We start from the raw sequence: 18,899 nt of genomic DNA on the forward strand, positions 1-18,899 counted from the left end.
TTAGTCCAATTTGATAAAGCCAATGTCTTTTGTGTACTGCCGGAAACACTGGCGGCACATATTCAGGCCGAACTTGAGGATTAGGCCGTGCAGTTGGAACAGATGGGAACCTTGGCGGAATTTGTGAGGGTGGCTCCAGTAGAGCTGCTGATGACCCATGGCGCAGACAGCAAAGACACGAGACAAAAAAAAAGATGTGTCTTTATTTGTGTGAAAAAGGTTTTATAATTTTCTGTTCTTATTTTAAATGGAATTTTTAAAATCTCTTCCTGCTGGATTTTCATTGTTATTATATAGAGTTACTGACTTTTTATAGGCTTATTTTATATCCTGCAACTTTGTTCAAATTGTTAAGTATTTCAAATAGTTTTTAGTTGATTCCTTAGGGTTGTCTAAGTATCCCATCATATTAAGTGCAAAGAGTGGTAGTTGATTTCCCTCTTGGCTACTTTTATCCCTTTAATTTCTTTTTCTATTTTTTATTATACCTACCTATTAATTAATACCTAGTAAATAATATTGAATAATAGTGACAATAATAGTGATGATAATGAGCACCCTTGCTTCATTCCCTGATCTTACTGGGAAGGCTTATTCCCATCACAGGTGATACGTGCTCTTGGTTTTAGATAGATACTACTAATCATTTTAAGGCAAGCTCCATTTATTTCTATGCTTTCTGGTGTTTTTGATAGGCATACATGTTGTATTTTGAGAAAAACTTTTCCTGCTTGTATTGAAGTTAAAATATGATTTTTATTGATTTTGTTATTAATAAAGTCAGTTATACTGATAGTTTTCCTACTATTGAACCAATCATGCATTTTTGGTATCAATTCCACCTGGCCATAGTATATGACCTTTGTGATATATTGTGGAAATCTTATTAATAATTTTTTTAAATTATATCAATATTCATTGGGGAAATTGGCCTATCATTTTCTTTCTCTGTTTCTGCTCTCCTCAGTTGAGGTATCAGGACCACATTTGTTATATAGAGAACACAGTCACACTTATGAAAATATTCCCCAATTGGTAAATGGTCAAAGGATATGAACATATCTATAGTCATATGAAAAAATGTTATGTGTTTACCATGTGTAACACACATTGGATTACTTGCCATCGAGGGGAGGGAATGGGGGGAAGAGGGGAGAAATTGGAACACAAGGTTTTTCAAGGGTCAGTACTGAAAAATCATCCTTACATATATTTTGAAAATAAAAAAAACTTCAATAAAAAAGAAGAAAAAATGTTGTAAATCATTATTGATTAGAGAAATACAAATTGGAACAACTTTGAGGTGCCACCTCATATCTATCAGAATGGCAAATATGAAAAAAGAGGGAAAATGTTGGATTTGGGAGGGGATGAGAGAAAACAGATCACTAATGCATTGTTGGTAGAATTGTGATCCAGCCATTCGGGAGAACAATTTGAGATTATGTCCAAACCTTTTGTTCCAATTTTTTCCCTCTTTTCTTCCACCCCCTCCCCTAAATGGCAGGTCCTCGGAAAAATAAAATACTATTGAGAAAGTTTTAAAAATGACAATCAGGATGATTTCCAAAAAAAAAAAAAAAAAAAAAACCCAAACCCTGGGACTTGCATGAACTGATACATCATGAAATGAACGGAACTAGGAGGACATTGTACATAGTACAAACTATTATATGATGAACTGTGCATAACTTAGCTATTCTCAGCAACACAATAATCTACAACATCCCAAAGGACTATTGATGAAGCTATGCTTGAATACAGACTGAAGCATGCTATTTTTCATTTTCTTTCCTTTTATTTGAGTCTTCTTGTACAAAATTACTAATATGGAAACATTTTATATAATTTCACATGTATAACCTTACCATCTCAGGGAGTGGGAAAGGAAGAGAGAGAATTTTGAACTAATAATTGGAGGTGGGGAAAGACCACATTTGTGTCATAAAAGGAATTTGGTAGGACTTCTTATTTATCTATTTTTTCAAATGGTTTAATTGTTCCCTAAATGTCTGGTAGAATTCATTTGTAAATTTTTCTGCCCCTTTTGACTTTTTTTTTCCCTGAAGGAGTTCATTGATGGCTTTTTAATTTCTTTTTCTAAAATAGGGTTTTAAAAGTTTTCTATTTCTTCAGTTTATCTGGGAAGTTTCTATTTTTGTAAATATTCATCTATTTCACTTGAATTTTCAGTTTTATTGGCCAAAATAAGTTCTGATAATTGCTTTAATTGTATCTTTATTGTTGATATATTCACCCCTTTTCTTTTGATGATGCCAATTTGATTTTTTTTCATTTTTCCAAAAATCAAATTAGTTAATTATTTATCTATTTTATAGTTTTCCCCACAAAACCGGCTCTTATTTTTATGTATTAATTCAATTGTGTGGTTTTTTAAAATTTTATTAATCTCCCTTTTGATTTTTAGGATTTTCATTTTGACATTTAATTGAGGATTTTAAATTTGTTCTTTTTTTAGTTGTTTTTTTTAATTCCATGACAAATTCATTTATCTGCTCTTTTTCTCTTTCATGTACACATTTATAATATAAATTTCCCCTTAAGCATTATTTTAGCCACATACCATAAATTTTGATATGTTGTCTCATTATTGTCATCTTTGCTGAAATCATTGATTATTTCTATAATTTGTTCTTTAACCCATTCGTTATTTAAGATAAGTTTATTTCATTTCCAGTGAAATTTTTATCTATGCACCCAAATTTTTTTTATTTTAGGTATTTTTTATCACATTATGTGTGTCTGAAAGGGGTAAGTTTAATATTTCTGCTTTTCTGCATTTGTTTATATGCCTTAATACATGGTCAGTTTTTGTAAATGTGTCATGTACAACTGAGAAAAAAGTATAGTCCTTTCTATTCCCATTCAATTTTTTTCAGAGAGATATCATATCTAATGTTTTAATATTCTATTAATCTCCTTAACTTCTTCTTTGTTTATATTATGGTTAGATTTATGTAGCTCTAAGGGGGAAAAGTTGAGGTTCCCTCAGTTTTATTGTCTATTTTTTCCTGTATCTCACTTAACCTTTTCCTTTAAGAATTTGGATACTATACCATTTGGTGCGTATATGTTTAGTATGGATGTTATTTCATTTTCTGTATGTATTTTAGCAACCCTAACCATAATCCTAAATGCCTTCCAATTCCTGACTCCCAACTCTCTCTATATAGCTCCAAATATAGCTCCAAAGCTTCTCTCTTTTGATTAGGTCTGTTTTTGCTTTTGTTTTGTCTGGGATCATGATCACTATCCCTGCCTTTTTTATTTCAGCTGAAGTATAATCTATTCTGCTCCTTTATTTCTACACTACATGTGTCTTTTTGTTTCAAACTATCTTTTGTGAACAACATATTGTTGATTCGTATTTCTTATTCATTCTGTCCATTTCTATTTTTTAAGTGAGTCCATTCCATTAAGATTCAGTTATGATTACTAACTGTATTTCCCTTCATCATATTTTCTTTTGTTTAGCTTTCTCTTTTTTACCCTCTTCCTCCTCAGAAGTCTATTTTACTGTCTCGCTTAATCTATCCTCCCTTTTATCATCACCACCCCTCCTTCTTTCTCGAATTCCTTTAACTTCCCATTTCCCTGTTGCATTAAGTAGCTTGTTATATACCCAACTGAATGATTAAATTTGAGGTATGGTTTTAGAGTTATTTTGTAGGGGAATATTGGGAGAGTTTGGCTGTAGTACTTCCTCTACTCTGCTCTCTTGGCTTTGCCCTGAATAGGAAACTTCTAGAGCTTTGTTTTGTTTTATTTGGAGGGTGGAAAAACTAGGAGTGTTTTGAGAAGACCAGAACCTTAGGAAGATTATTTTCACAGCTATTCAAAGAATTAGAGCAATAATTACTCAAAAATAGATGAAAAATGTTCATTATCTAGATGATGATTTGCAGTTGAATGTTTGTTCCATAAACCCAGTTCTTTGTTAAAACAAATTCAGCAGATTGACAAAAAGTTGGGACCATAATTAAATAGAGTTAATAAAAATTAAAGTTAAGTTAATAAAATAGATTTATCTATTAAATAGAGTTAATAAAAATTAAAATTAAAAATTAAGTATAATAAAATTATACTTTTTAGAAGTATAATTAGAAATTGTGCTGGGCCTTTTATGACCCCAAAGTTTCTCTCTAAAGACCAAAGGTTAACATCAGTAGTCTTTCTATCTTACTATATGATAGTGAATCACAGAGCACCCCAATCTACAAAGAATCCAAAGTGCAGGCCACTACATCTCTCAAATACTACATGCTAGGTCATAGAGGAGCTATAATCTTGATGGAGAAAGGGAAGAAGGGAACAAGCATTTATTAAACACCTACTGTGTGCCAAACAGGTACTGTTTGAAGTACTTCCCAAATATTAACTCATCTGATTCTCACAACAACCTTGGGAGGGAAGGTATTATTATCACCATTTTACAGAGAAGGAAAGTGAGAGACAGAAAGGAAATATACAACTAGTAAGTGTTTGAGGCTGGATTTGAACTAAGGTCTTTTTGACTAGATCTGGTGCTTTATCTGCCAGGTGCCCAGGTACCTCTCCTATCATGGAGGAAAGGCTCGCTATCCAGAGGAAATTTTGAATCCTTGAAGAATCCAAATATTTCTTTGTCATTCTGGGTTATCAGACTGGATAGACATTTTGACAAATTAATTCCAAGGAAAAGGAATGCCATGGCACTTTGGCCCAATCGCCGCCAAGATACAACTAATGCCTTCCTCTTAACTGGGATGCTCGATGCCGTAGCTATTAGCAGTCATTGATATTGGCAGTGATTAGGGATTTGTTTCTATTAGCTACCGCCTAACAGAGAGACACTGGGTGCCATCCATCACCGTGAGTGATTGCAGGGATGCAAAAAGGAAACAGCCACAGTGGCCATCAGCCAACGCGCCAAACATTTGAAGGATGGGATTCATTTAAATTGGGAGCCTTGAGGTAACACTGGGCCATCTTTCTAGTACAAAGCCATGCTCTGAACTGTCGCGAGCCTTGTGTTCCCACTTGAGTGAAAAGATTTGAATCGTGTATCCGTGTTCTCTCCAGTCATTCTTCCTCCCAACAAAGGCCGACTTTTATAAGATGCACAACTAACTGGTCCCCCAGGACCTACGGCTTTCCACCCTGATCTCATTAATGTGGAAGTGGCGCCTGCTGAGCAAAGCAGTCAGTCAGAGAAACAAATACTACCATCAGTCAAACAGTGGGTATTTATTAAACACCTACTGTGTACCAGGCACTGGGAATACAGATCACAAAGTGCAGTACTCCTCCCCCCCCCCACTCCGAGCTTACAGTCTCCTTGGGGGATACAAGACAACCCAGTAAAGGATGTAATTGTGTCTGCAAGAACTGAGAACAGAAAAACCTCCGCTTAGAGCGCATGGGCAGCGAGTGTGTGCTTTAAAAAGGCCCTTCTGGCCCACAAATAGAAGTCGCTCTACAGGCACCAGCCTGGAGGATCCCCAGGAAGGAAGGCAAGGATGAAATCAATACTTGTTAGTAAATGATTATCTTCAGAAGTTCTTTGGTGGCACATGAGATCAATAGACTTTTGATCCTGACAGTAATCCAGCAGCAGGCACTCAACCCATAGGTTTATCTTGTGAGTCATGGAGGCTGGCTGAGGGTTACTCTTTATCTCAAAAAGGGCCCTTAGGGCGGGAGGCTTGTTCTTGGGGTCTTAGTGCAGAAACAAATGTGCAGACAGCTCAAAACAGAAAATCTTGCAAGGCCTTGGACAGGATTGACTTTGGATGGAGCTTATATTCAGACTCACTCCAACTGTTCCCTCACTGAGGTGCCCCCACCACACTTAGGGCACTGCCTTTCAATGCCCAATGTTGTGTTCCTCCTAGTGAATAAGTTCATGTTGCAGGTACTTGCTTTGGCTTCCTTCCCCTTTTCTCTCTGTCCACCTCCCTCCCCCAGATTTAGTAACCTTCTCTTGCCTTCAATTTTAGAACCTTCCCTTGCCTTCAACCCAGATTGCCTTTGGTCATTTGATAATCTAAAGGGTCATTTACCTGAAAAAGAGGAAGTCAAGAAAAAGGCAACCAGCTCAGTGAATGGATTGCAGGGGTTCTCAAACTACGGCCCGTGGGCCAGATGCAACCCACTGGGTTATGGCAAATGGGCTGAGGGGCGGAGACAGAGTGTGAGCTTTTGTTTTTACTCTAGTCCGGCCCTCCTACAGTCTGAGGGACAGTGAACTGGTCCCCTATTTAAAAAGTTTGAGGGCCACTGGATTAGAGGATACCCGTGAGGTCTGGTTTAGAGAATAGACAGAAGAGACTGAGGAAAAAGAAAATAAGTGGTATCCATTGTCTGAAGAGCTGCCACCTGGAAGAGAATTCAGGCTTTTTGTACTTTTTGTAGAGGGAAGAATCAAGAGGAATGGGCAGAAATTGGAGTGATTTGGTTGGCTCTAAGGATCACATAAAATCCAAAGGATGGACTGGGCTGCCATGATGGGTAATGAGTTAGTTCCCTGTGAGTAGAAATCTTTATACAGAGACTGGATGACAATTTGTCAGATATATTGTAGAGGATATTCTTATTTGTATATAGAATTGAACTCAGTACCTCAGTAGCTATTTAGTTTAAAAAAAAAATTAGGCCTAGCCGACAATTACTTTATACCAAATTCTTGGTTTGACTCTTGGTTTTTCCTCTCTCTTGCTGGTCTAATGACTTGCCTTCCAGCTGGGCCTGAGTGTCAGAGAGTTCATAGATTTTCTAATTTTATGTCTCTGGAAAGAGCTTCAGAAGCTTATTCCACAAGTACTTGGAGGACCCAACCAAGGTCCAGGTTCCCTCATTTCTAGCCCTGTGTTTTCTCCCCCCAGGGGCTGCATTGGTCTCTTAAGAGCTGCAGTGATTGGTCTCAAACCCTTCCATTGGCCAAGAAGGTACCATTCCCACCATTGCCAGAAAACGAGGCCATCTTTGTCTTTCATCTTCCTTCAACCATTTAATCAATAATGTGCTAAACGCTTGCCATGTGCCGAGCTCATGCTGGGCCTTGGGAGAGATACAAAGGTTGAAGAAGCAGCGACTTTCAGAAATGGGGAGACCTAAGAGCTCATGAGCTCATCTTTCCCCTGGGTAGGTATGCTCTCTAAAACAGCACTGGCAGAGTCATCCAGGCTCAGCTGTAAGTCGAGATTAAAGGCCTCCATTTTACCTGAGGCGCGCGCGGGCGCGCACGCACACACACACACACACACACACACACACACACACACACACACACACCCCAGCCATGATTGCCAGGAAGCTTTTCCTTATAAAGTGAAAATTTTGATTCCTGTGTATAAAAAGGGAATATTCCTCAACTGTGAGAGAGAAGGCTGCTCCAAGTTCTACCAACTCCCTCGTTCTATGGATGGAAAAAGGAGGCCCAGGGAGAGGAAAGGCTACCCAGCAAGTAGGCGGCAGAGCCGGACGTGAGCTCCTGTGACTTCCAGGCCACAAGGCCTAATCCACATGGATTTAGAAAAGTGCATTCGAGGCCCAAATCAGTTCAGTTTTTTACGAGGTCCTTGATAGAACTCTTGTCCAGAGCTTTTGACTGAACCAGAAATGAATGTTCAGTGTGAATTATGGTTTGATGCCTCAAAATTCAGTTTTGTGCTTTTGAGAGTCCTTTCACCATCTCTGTTCCTGTCTCCCCATTAGTAGCCTCCAAAGTCTCATGGGAGCCCCCGATTCGTGGTCATTTGCTGCATGTGGTCACCCTGCAATCAGACCCTTTGACTCTGGATCTCCTTGACATTTCCTGCCCTTCTCAGGCTCTTGAATACAATATTCTCTTCTTTCTCATGTTCTCAGCTTTTCAAACAGCAGAAATGGTTGATCCATCAGCTCCAGCTGACTGACAAAACATGATGTTTTGTGCTCATATATACCTGCAGGAAGGTCCAGATGCCTATCCAAATGAAAACAAAACATTCTCGCGTTAAAAGGGCTGGTATAGTTACCCTTTTGCAAAGGTCTCCTATCTGCACACACACACACACACACACACACACACACACACACACACACACACACTCACTCACATGCTCATCCAGTCTTTAATTATGAGGCAGAGAATTCACATCTAAAACAAGAATGAGTCTCTAGAAGCCATTCCAAAAAGTTTTCCGGGAAACTCCCTAAGACTCCAAGGACAAGAAGGTTTCATTACATGGGACTCTGGGGGAATGACAAAATTCCTGGCTGAGCGTGACCATGTTCATGGCTAGTGATGAAAGGGTTTGGGATGCTGTAGAATGACATGATCGATCGTGAGGAGTTCCTGGTCATCCCTTCTGCCTGTGCTTCAATAGCAGCAGAAGCAGACTAAGGCTGACCCCAAGGGCTCCTGTGGTTGCAGGAGTAGTGAGTGATAATTAGAGGCAAGGAAAGAGACAGTTTGGGAAAGACAAAGTGGGGGGGCAGACATAAAAAGAGAAAGATGGACAGAGAGGAGGAGGAAGAGAAACAAAAAAGGAGGAAAAGGAAGAATTTCTATTAGAGCAGTCAAACATGGAAACATTAAAAGCACTGTATTTTTAAATGATACCACATCCTGAACAAATTTTCTTTTTTTTATATTAAAGCTTTTTATTTTCAAAACATGCATAGATAATTTCCACTCATCCTTGCAAAACCTTATGTTCCAAAAATTTTCCCTATCTTCCCTCACCCCCTTCCCTGAACAACAAGTAATTCAATATATGTTAAACATGTGCAATTCTTCTATACATACTTCCATAATTATGCTGCACAAGAAAAATCTGATCAAAAAGGGGGAAAATGAGAAATGCAAAGCAAACAACAAGAAAAAGAGTGAGACATTTAACATGTATAAGACTGACTGCCATCTAGGGGAGGGAGTGGAGGGAAGGAGGGGAAAATTCATATTAGAAGTGAGTGCAAGGGATAATGTTGTAAAAAATTACCCATGCATATGTACTGTCAAAAAAAAGTTATAATTATAAAATTAATTTTAAAAATAAAGTATATAAAAAAGAAAAAGAGTGAGAATATTATGTTGTGATTCACACTCAGTTCCCACAGTTCTCTCTCTCTGGATGTAGATGGCTTTCTTCATCACAAGATCACTGGAACTGGTCTGATTCATCTCATTGTTGAGGACAATCATGTCCATCAGAATTGATCACTATATAATATTGATGTTGCTGTGAACAATGATTTCCTGGTTCTGCTCATGTCACTCAGCATCAATTCCTGTAAGTATCTCCAGGTTTCTCTGAAGTCATCCCGTTAGTCATCCCTCACAGAACAATAATATTCCATAGCATTCATATACCACAATTTATTCAGCCAATCTCCAAGTGATGGGCATCCACTCAGTTTCCAGTTTCTTTTGACTACAAAAAGGGCCGCCACAAACATTTTGGCACATACAGGTCCCTTTCCCCTCTTTAGTATTTCTTTGGGATATAAGCCCAGTAGTAGCACTGCTGGGTCAAAGGGTATGCACAGTTTGATAACTTTTTGAGCATAGTTCCAAATTGCTCTCCAGAATGGTTGGATCAGCCCACAACTCCACCACTTTTCCCACATCTCTTCCAATATTCATCATCTTTTCCAGTCATCTGAACACTTTTTCAAGCCAAAAACAGACCCCAAACACCCTGATAAACATACGTGTGTGTTTGTACATATGTATTATATATATATATATTATACATATATACTGCCAGTTCCTATTAATGATCATGATTAAATTTGCTCTTCAGTGTGACCTGGGGGTTAGAATACTTTTTTATGATGCCCAGGATCCTCTGCAAATGAGCCCAATTCCAAAAGTCCTCCTTGACAGCCCTCCATTTCTCTAGCCAGAGATCTTGTTCACCTGAGTAGGCTGTCAGGGGACCACGGCAAAGGGGACAATGGGCATTCAGACACAACAGATTGATGAACCACCCTGGGTCTGGCTTGCCACACTGCTGATCTCAGGTTAGGGACCACTTTCTGCCTGCTGGACCATGGGTCAGTCACCCAAGCTCTGGTGTGAAGTTTTTGCATCTGTTAAAGGAGAGGATCGCACTGGGTGAGCCTCTGTGGGCTCTTGGAGGATTAAGTTTGTAATCCTGTTTTGCACACTATCCGGTGTTGTGGCTATAGAGATAAATTTCGCTTTTCTTATCAGTGAAATGGGGATGATTATTCAGGATTTAGGGTTAGAATCTTTAGGCTCAATTCCAGATCCATCTCCCTGCTAGATTTATTGTGAGGAAGCACCAAACTCAGGGCATGATTTAAAAGTCAGCTCTCTTTTGAAGAGCAGTGGTTACAAATATAAAAGAGTCAGAGGAACCAGTGGTTACTATTGTTAAATCCCTATTATGTCTCCCCTGCCAACTGCCAGGACTCTGGGCTCTACTGCCAATCTCTGATAAAACAAACAAGAACTCCATAACTGACTACTAGAACTCACCCAAGGGGTGAGTATGACCCACAACAGTCAGAACCAATTTACCCCCAGCTGAAAGCAATAACTTTTGTCAGTCGGTAAATCAGTCAACAAGCATTTACTGAGGGTGTACTCTGTTCCAGGCTCTGCGCCAAGAGCTATTGACCCCACAAGGAGCTCACAGTCCTGTGAGGATGACAATGACGAAACAGCTGTATTGAAGGTAAATGGGAGAGAGACCGGGAAAGGCTTTGTAATACAGTCTTTTTGCATAATATTTTGGGTTTATTTTCCTTATTTACAAACAAAATATTTAGTTTTTCTAAAATTTTAAGTTCCAAATTCTGTCCTACCCTTTGCCTCCCCTCTCCCCAAGGTGGTAAGCAATCAGATATACATTAAACATGGGCAATCCTGTAAAACATTTTTATATTAGTCATTTTGTACAAGAGGGAAAAGGGAGGGAAGTGGGTGAAGAGAGAGACAGAGATGGGAGAGAGACAGAGGCAGAGTCAGAACTAGAAAGAGAGGCAGAAAGAAAAAGACAGACAAAGAAGAGACAGAGACGGAGACAGAGAGAAAGAGAGAGGCAGAGAGAAAGAAACTAGCCTGCTTCAGTCTGTATTCAGACAGTATTGATGTAGTTTAGGAGAGCAATTTCTAGTTCCAAATGATATGTTTGGAGTTCAGCACCAAATGTTGGAGTTTGATCGTGTGAAGAATTCACAATGGCCATTCTCTTCGCCAAAAGGTAGGTTTATTTAGAAGAGGTTACAGACAGAATGAAGAGAAACCGTCAGAAATGGTAAATATGAAATAGAGTAGGAAAAACATATAGTTAGCAAGGAAAGTGGTTTTAAAAAATTAATGATGGAAGGAAAGTTCCCTAGTGGAACTCACAATTAGCCCCCAGGAGGTTGGAATATGCTCTTGGCTCATAGGCTAAATCCTAAAGGGGATTTAGCAACCTAAAAAAGTTAGTTAGCTATAAGGAGAAAGAATAGAAGCATGATGTGAGATGAGAGGACAGACACTACATGGGATGGGGGAGAGACAAGGGAAAAGACACCAGAAGACAGAGTACCATGGCAGGCTATAACCCAAAAGAGGTTCAGCCAAGATGGTGTGAGCTATGGACAAATTTATAGGGCAAATTTAATCCCCAGGGTTTCATATAACTAGGATTTCTTTTTTTTTAATTAATTAAAGTTTTTATTTTCCAAACATATGCATGGATAATTTTTTAATATTGACCCTTGAAAATTCCAGTGTTCTCCTTCTTCCCCGCACTCCCTCCTCTAGATGACAAATAATCCAATATATATTAAATCCAATACATGCATGCACATTTATACAATTATCTTGCTACACAATAAAAATCAGATCAAAAAGGAAAAAATGAGAAAGAAAATAAAATGAAAGCAAACAACAACAAAAATAGTGAAAATGCCCCACAGTCCTCTCTCTGGGTGTAGCTGGCTCTCTTCATCACAAGATCATTGGAACTGGCCTGAAGCATCTCATTGTTGAAAAGAGTCACGTCCATCAGAACTGATCATATAGTCTTGTTCCCGTGTACAGTGATCTCCTGTTTCTGCTCATTTCACTTAGCATCACTTCATGTAAGTCTCTCCAGGTTTCTCTGAAATCATCTTGCTGATAGCTTCTTATGCAACAACAATATTCCATAACATTCCTATACCATAACTTTTTCAGCCATTCCCCAATTGATGGGCAGCCACTCATTTTCCAATTTCTTGTCACTATAAAAAGGGTTACTACAAACATTTTTGAACATGTGCATCATTTTTCCTCCTTTAAGATCTCTTTGGGATACAGAGCCAGCAGTGACACTGTTAGATCAAAGGGTATTGTGCAGAGCGTAATAGCCCTTTGGCATAGTCCCAAATTGCTCTCCAGAATGGTTGGATCAGTTGATGCTCAATTTTGCTGATTCTTAGCTGCAATCCAAGTTCCTTTGCCTTTCAGAATATCAGATTCCATGCCCTTTGATCTTTTAAAATGGAAGCTTCTAGGTCCTGGGTAATCCTAGTTATGGCTCCTCAATATCTGAATTGTATCCTTCTGACTGCTTGCAATATTTTCTCCTTGATTTGATAATTTTGAAATTTAGCTACAATATTCCTTAGAGTTTTCATTTTGAGGTCTTTTTCAAGAGGTGATCACTGAATTCTTTCAAGGGCTATTTTAACCTGCTGGTTCTAGGATATCCGGGCAGTTTTCTGTGATGATTTCCTGAAAGATAATGTCTACGCTCTTTTTTTCTTCATGGTTTTCAGGAAGTCCTAGATTGTCTCTCTTAGTTTTATTTTCCAGATCAGTTGTTTTTTCTAATGAGGCATTACATTTTCTTCTTCTCCTTCTCCTTCTCCTTCTCCTTCTCCTTCTCCTTCTCCTTCTCCTCCTTCTCCTCCTCCCCCTCCTCCTCCTCCTCTTTTTGGTTTTGTTTGACTGATTGTTGAAGTCTCATTGAGTCATTCACTTCCATTTATTGACTTCTAATTTTAGTGAATTATTTTCTTTGGTTAGCTTTTTTATCTCTTTTTGTATTTGGCCAATTGAACTTTTAAATAGGGTGTTTTGTTCATTGCATTTTTTTTTCCATTTCATAAATTCTGTTTTTCAAGAAATTGGTTTCTTTATCATATCTCTTTTGTAAGGAGTTATATATACTTTTTCCATTTCACCAAATCTATTTTTAAAGGAATTTTTTAAAGATAATTTCTGTTTTTCCTTTTCCATACTGTCTTGCAAAGATCTCATTTCCTTTCCCCATTTTTCTTCTAATTCCCTTTTAAAATCCTTTTTGAATTCTTCTAAGAGCCTTGTGAAATGAGGACCAACTCCCTTTGGGATTTCATCTGGAGATGATTTGCCTTTAAGATCCTCAGAGTTTGAGGTCTTCTTTTTTTCCATACAAGCTGTCTATGGTCAGAGGTCTTTTTGCTCTTTTGCTCATTTTTAAAGTCTGAGGTCTGCTCTTAAGGCAAAGGGGTGACAACCACTTTAGTTTGCCCTAGGGCCAGTGTTGCTGACTGACTTTGGGTGCTGGGTAGGTGTGGCCAGGTCCTGTTTTTCTGGGGTTCTGGGATTCAGAGGCTCACAATTTGCCTTTTGTATTTGCTTTGGATGTCTCACAGCACATCTGCTGAACCACTAGCTTGTAATCAGGACAGAGTAGCCTAAGAGCCTCAAAGTAGTAAAGCCCTGGCTCCCCACTCCAGCTCCCTGCCCCGAGCCCCCTGCACTGTGGTCTGGGATCACCCCCCTCTCCCCCTGCCCAATTAAAACAGACCTTTTCGGAAGTTCTTCCAAAGTATCTTCTTCTAGAACTTTGTTGTACTCCAAATATTTGTGGATTCTGTCACTCTAAAATGAGTTCAGAGGCTTAATCTGATGTTGATTTGAGGGAAGCTAAGAGGAGCTCAGATAAAGACATGTCTACTCTCCAGCATCTTGGCTCAGCCCTCCATAATTAGGATTTCTGACCAAACATAACAAGATGGGGCTGCTGTGACCTCCACAAAGGGTGGAACTATGAGGTTAAACACTCTTCCCTGCTTGCCAAAGGGAGTTAGTCCGTCAGTCTTTCTCTGCTAACCTCACCTAGTTAGCCAATACCTCATTAGTATCAGTTATTTCTCTGAAGGCAAATAGTATGTTTCACTTGGATTATCTTGGATTATTGCATTTCTGAGAATAGCTAAATCATTTACAATTCTTTATCATACAATTTGCTGTTACCATATATGTTCTCCTGGTTCAGTTCACTTCACTATGCATCAGTAAATGTCTTTCTAGGTTTTTCTGAAACCACTTCCCTCATCATTTCTTATAGTACAACAATATTCTATTACAATCACATACCACATGTTGTTCATCCATTCCCCAAATGATGGGAATTCTATTTCTAATTTTTAGTCACCACATAAAGAGCTGCTATAAATATTTTTGTACAAATAGGTCCTTTCCCCACCTCCTTTTAAAATCTCTTTGGAATACAGATCTAGCAGTGATATTGATACATGAAATAATATGCACAATTTTTAGAGCCTTTTTCCAGTTTAGTTCCAAATTGTACTCCAGAAGTTAAATCAGTTCACAATGCCACCAATAGTGTATTACTTCCCCACATCATTCCAATAGTTATCCTTTTTCTTTTTTGTCATATTAGGCAAACTGATCGGTGTGAGATGGAACCTCAGAATTGTTTTAATTTGAATTTCTCTAATCCATAGTAATTTTGAACATTTTTTTAATGTGGTTATAAATAGCTTTAATGTTTTTGTCTGAAAACTCCTTGTTCATATAGTTTAACCGTTTATCAATTGGGGAATGATTTGTATTTTTATAAATTTGACTTTGGTCTCTATATATTTGAGAAATGAAGCTTTTATCAGAGATACTTGTTGCAAAAAATTTCTCCAGTTTTCTGCTTTCCTTTAAAATTTGATTGCATTGGGTTTTTTATATGTAAAATCTTTTAAAATTTCTGTAATCAAAATTATTTATTTTACATTTTATAATGCTCCCTACATTTTTCTTTAATCCTAAATTCTTTTCTTGGCCATAGACCTGACAAATAAGCCATTCATTGATCTTTTAATGTACTTATGGGATTACTCTTTATGTGTTAAATCATGTACCCATTTTGTTGGTATACCATGTGAGATGTTAGTCTATACCTGCCATGTTGTTTTCCAGTTTTCCTTGCAGTTTATGTCAAAAAATGAAATTTCATTCTGAGAACTTGGATCTTTGGGCTTATTATATACTAGATGTGTTCGTAATCTATTCCACTAATCCACCACTCTATTTCTTAGCCAGTACCAGATTGTTTTGATAATTAACACTTTATAATCTGTTATGATAGATCTGGTATGGCTAGACCACCTTCCTTCACATTTTTCTCCATTGATTCTCTTGAATACCTTGACTTTTTGTTCTTCCAGATACATTTTCTTATTATTTTTCTAACTCTATAAAATAATTTTTTGATAATTTGATTTGTGTAGCACTGACTCTATTGACAATTTTAGGGAGAAGTGCCATTTTATTATATTGATTTAGTCCACCCATGAGCAATTAATATTTTTCCAATTGTTCAGTTCTGACTTTATTTGCGTGAAAAGTGTTTTTTGTAGCTGAGCCTTCAAAAAAGCCAGGAGTCAGAGAGGAAGAAGAGGAGCATTCCAAAGTTGGAGAACTGCCATTGAATTGGGAAATGGAGGGGGGAGACTCTGGGCATATTCTAGTTGATAGACAACAGGGTACTCCCGAACTCTCCCTGGGAAGAAATCATCCAAAGCTCACCCACATGAAAGCTTGATTTGATCATCTCTCCATATGCATGTGTGTATTTGCTGAAAAAACACCAGCTCTTAGGGTTTGGAGCCGGAATAGGACCCTTCTAAGTGCATTCTTGACCAATGAAAAAGAGGATGGTGCAAACAAGCCTTGAAGACCCCGTGAATCCCAGCTTCCCTCCTCTCCTCCCAACACATCTCTTGCAATGCAAGGTTACAAACTAAGCTGCTGAGGCCTGAGAAATTAATGACTCTACTTTGGTTTTGGGGGGCGGAGCTTGAGAAAAGAGCAGGAAGGGAAGAAGGAGCTGCTCCCAAAGAGACCTCATTAGTTTTCTTTCAATTAGTTGGCATTGAAAGGCCACTGGGTAGTGAATGTCAGGCTGAGAGGTCACAAAAGAGCTCGAGCTGTGGGCCAGGCAGCAGTAATGGAAGCCTGAGGGGAAAGCACAAAGGGAATTAGGGCTGTTGGGAGCAGGAAGCCCAGCCCGCTCCCAATTATGCTATAAATTCTATGGAGAGGGTGGGCCCTTTGGGTAGGAATCTCGTTGTCTAAGGCATAATTCTTGGCTTTTAAAGAAGGAGGAATGAACTCTATGGGAAGCTTTATAGTTGAGGCTTTTGACCAAAAAGTGGGGGAAGGGCAGGGCTTTATCGGAAGCTTGAGAAAGAGACAGTTCTGTGCTAAATGCCTATTTTTGTGGGCTTTCTAGCTGGAAAGAAAAGCATTCCCATAATTATGCCCCATTTCTGGTGTGCATCTCTCCAGGCTATAAGAGCTTGTCACATTCAAAATTCAGCCAGTGTGCCTCTTGGGCCTCTCTCAGTTTCAGCAAAGGGCCCCTGTCTTTCTGAGAAATGATTTCTTTTACAACTTTGAGCAAAGCCGACCTAGCCCAGCCACAGATCTCAGTGGGCCAGTCCAAGAATCTCAGAACCTCATCCCTTGTTGGGCTCTCCAGTTCGGGCTCTAGTCCTTCCCTCTGCCCTATTCCCACTGTCACCCTCCACACACACCTGGCCTGGAAACATCCAACCTCCCTTTTGAAGTGCTCATCCCATCTATAACCATCACCTGGTCCAGATCCTACTTGTTGCCCACTTCTCCTAGGGAGGAAGAACAACCCAAAGGATGCGATTTGTTCCACTTTTGGATGGTAATGAAGTTCCCGGAGCAACTGTTCCTGTGGGGGCCCAAGGCAGAATGGAGTCACAGCTCATTGGAGTTCAAGGTTGAAGAACGAGGTCTATGATGAAGTCCCAGAATAGTGAGCAGGGTTGGTCTGAGGCTGAGAGCCAAGCAGAAAGCTCTCTCTCTTTCGTCTCCAAGCAGGACTTACATGGCAGACATTACCATAGTAGTAGATGGTTCAATATATGTGACAAACTCACACAAGACATTTATCCCAGAGCAAAGGTTGCCATTTATATGAGCTCACGGGCTCAATCAAAAAAGACTAAGGCTGAATCATATATGATTAAGACACATGTTCTGAGTGGAAGGAAAGAAAGGGAGGGAACAAGGGCAGGAGAGAGTACCGGAGGAATGGGAGAGGAGTTGGGGAGGGCCCAGTGGGAGTCAGTGTCTCTATGACCCGGCCTGAGACTGCATTAAGATATGCTCATTGAGACAGTCTCAGGAGTGATCTGTCTCTGTGTGACAGTGGAGGTAGGGTGGGAGGATCGGAGTTATCCAAACTCCTGTTTTATATCCCTACTGCAAAGTGGATTTCTCTCCCTCCCTTTCTCAAATGATTCTAGGGCTCTGGGCTGTCCTCTTTCTACTTGCAAAGGGACCCTTCCTGTCTGCTAGGTAACCTGATGAATGGAGCGCTGATCTTGCAGTCAGGAAGAGCTGAATTCAAATCCAGCCTCAGACCTAACCCCTTGGTAAGTCACTCGGTTTGCCTCAGTTTCCTCATCTGTGAAATGCTTCTTAACATCCCCCACTCCCTTCAAAGCTCAACTCAAATGTTGCCTTTTACCCAAAGTCTTTCCCGATTTCCCCAGCTGTTCTTCTAACCTTCTAACTGCAATTGTCTTGAATTCGTGTTCTTTCTATTTTATGTTTGCATGTTACACATCATCTTCCCTGATAGAATGCAATCTCCTTGAGGCTATGAATGACATGTTTAATATTTAATATATTTCCTGGCAAATAATAGATGCTTAATTTTAAAAATTTGTGGGTCAAATGAGAAAGGCAGAAAGTGGCTCTCTCTACCTCTGTCCCTCAGAATCCTTATGTTCCTGTTGGGGAAGGAGTCAGTGTGGACCTCACAGAGAATCCAACCCAAGCCCCTTATTTTATAAGTGGGTGAATGAAGCCCTAGCACATAGTCAGCACTTTATGCTTATTGACTGACAAGAGAGACTTTGTCCAAAGAATGGCCTTTTTGGCCACTCCTTCATCCAGGGATCTTTACAATGTGAAGACTCATTCCCATCCCTATTCCTGAGAAATTCTTCCATTTGCCCTTTAATTCCTATTTTATAGTAGACTCCTCCATTATTCATATACATTTTCCATGCCCAATACCTACTTGCCTACATATCAATATAAGTTTTCTGAGAATAGGGACAATTCCATTTTTCTGAAGTATCCCTAGCTCCTTGTAGCTCACTTGGTGTACAGTAAGTGATTAATAAATACTTTCAAGTGTTAAATTGAATTGCACATTAAATGAGAAGTTTCCTCCTGAAGAGTCCTTTTTCCTCTACTGAGCAAATTAGAGTTCAGATGAGCTCCAGGATCCCTTCCAGCTATAAAATTCTTAATTTTTTAATAAAATAAATTAAATATTCTCAGCATCTGATATTAGCTCAAAGTCTCAGCCTGCTGTTCTTCAAATTAAATTGATCAATAGATGGTTCCAAAGCCTCTTCTTTCTGGTGGCCCTGACCAAGAGTTGAAAAAAGGGAGAATGGAAAGAAGGAAGCAGATTCAGGAGCAATCATAGGCTTAGAAATGAGACAATGTGAAGATAAAAAGACTGAGAACCTCATAAAGATACCAGGAAGACATCATGATGTTCATTTTTTTCAGATGAGTTCCAAAAAGCTATAATTTTTTCCAATTCACAAAAGCAATAGTTGATGGGATTTGA

The 18,899-nt window shown here is 39.0% G+C and overlaps 1 protein-coding gene across 1 annotated transcript; it reads right to left on the minus strand.

Annotated features, from left to right (window-relative positions):
* Positions 1-159, minus strand: LOC141552088 (small ribosomal subunit protein uS14-like). The gene has a single exon (XM_074284516.1). The coding sequence runs from the start codon at positions 157-159 to the stop codon at positions 1-3; it is 159 nt and encodes a 52-aa protein (XP_074140617.1).
* Between the last annotated feature and the right edge of the window lie 18,740 nt (positions 160-18,899).

The sequence above is a fragment of the Sminthopsis crassicaudata genome, chromosome 1 (assembly GCF_048593235.1).
Source record: "Sminthopsis crassicaudata isolate SCR6 chromosome 1, ASM4859323v1, whole genome shotgun sequence".
In the NCBI taxonomy this organism is placed as follows: Eukaryota; Metazoa; Chordata; class Mammalia; order Dasyuromorphia; family Dasyuridae; genus Sminthopsis; species Sminthopsis crassicaudata.

Bases quoted from the DNA above. Each gene is read 5' to 3' on its own strand.
- LOC141552088 (XM_074284516.1), bottom strand. From the start codon at position 159: ATGGGTCATCAGCAGCTCTACTGGAGCCACCCTCACAAATTCCGCCAA.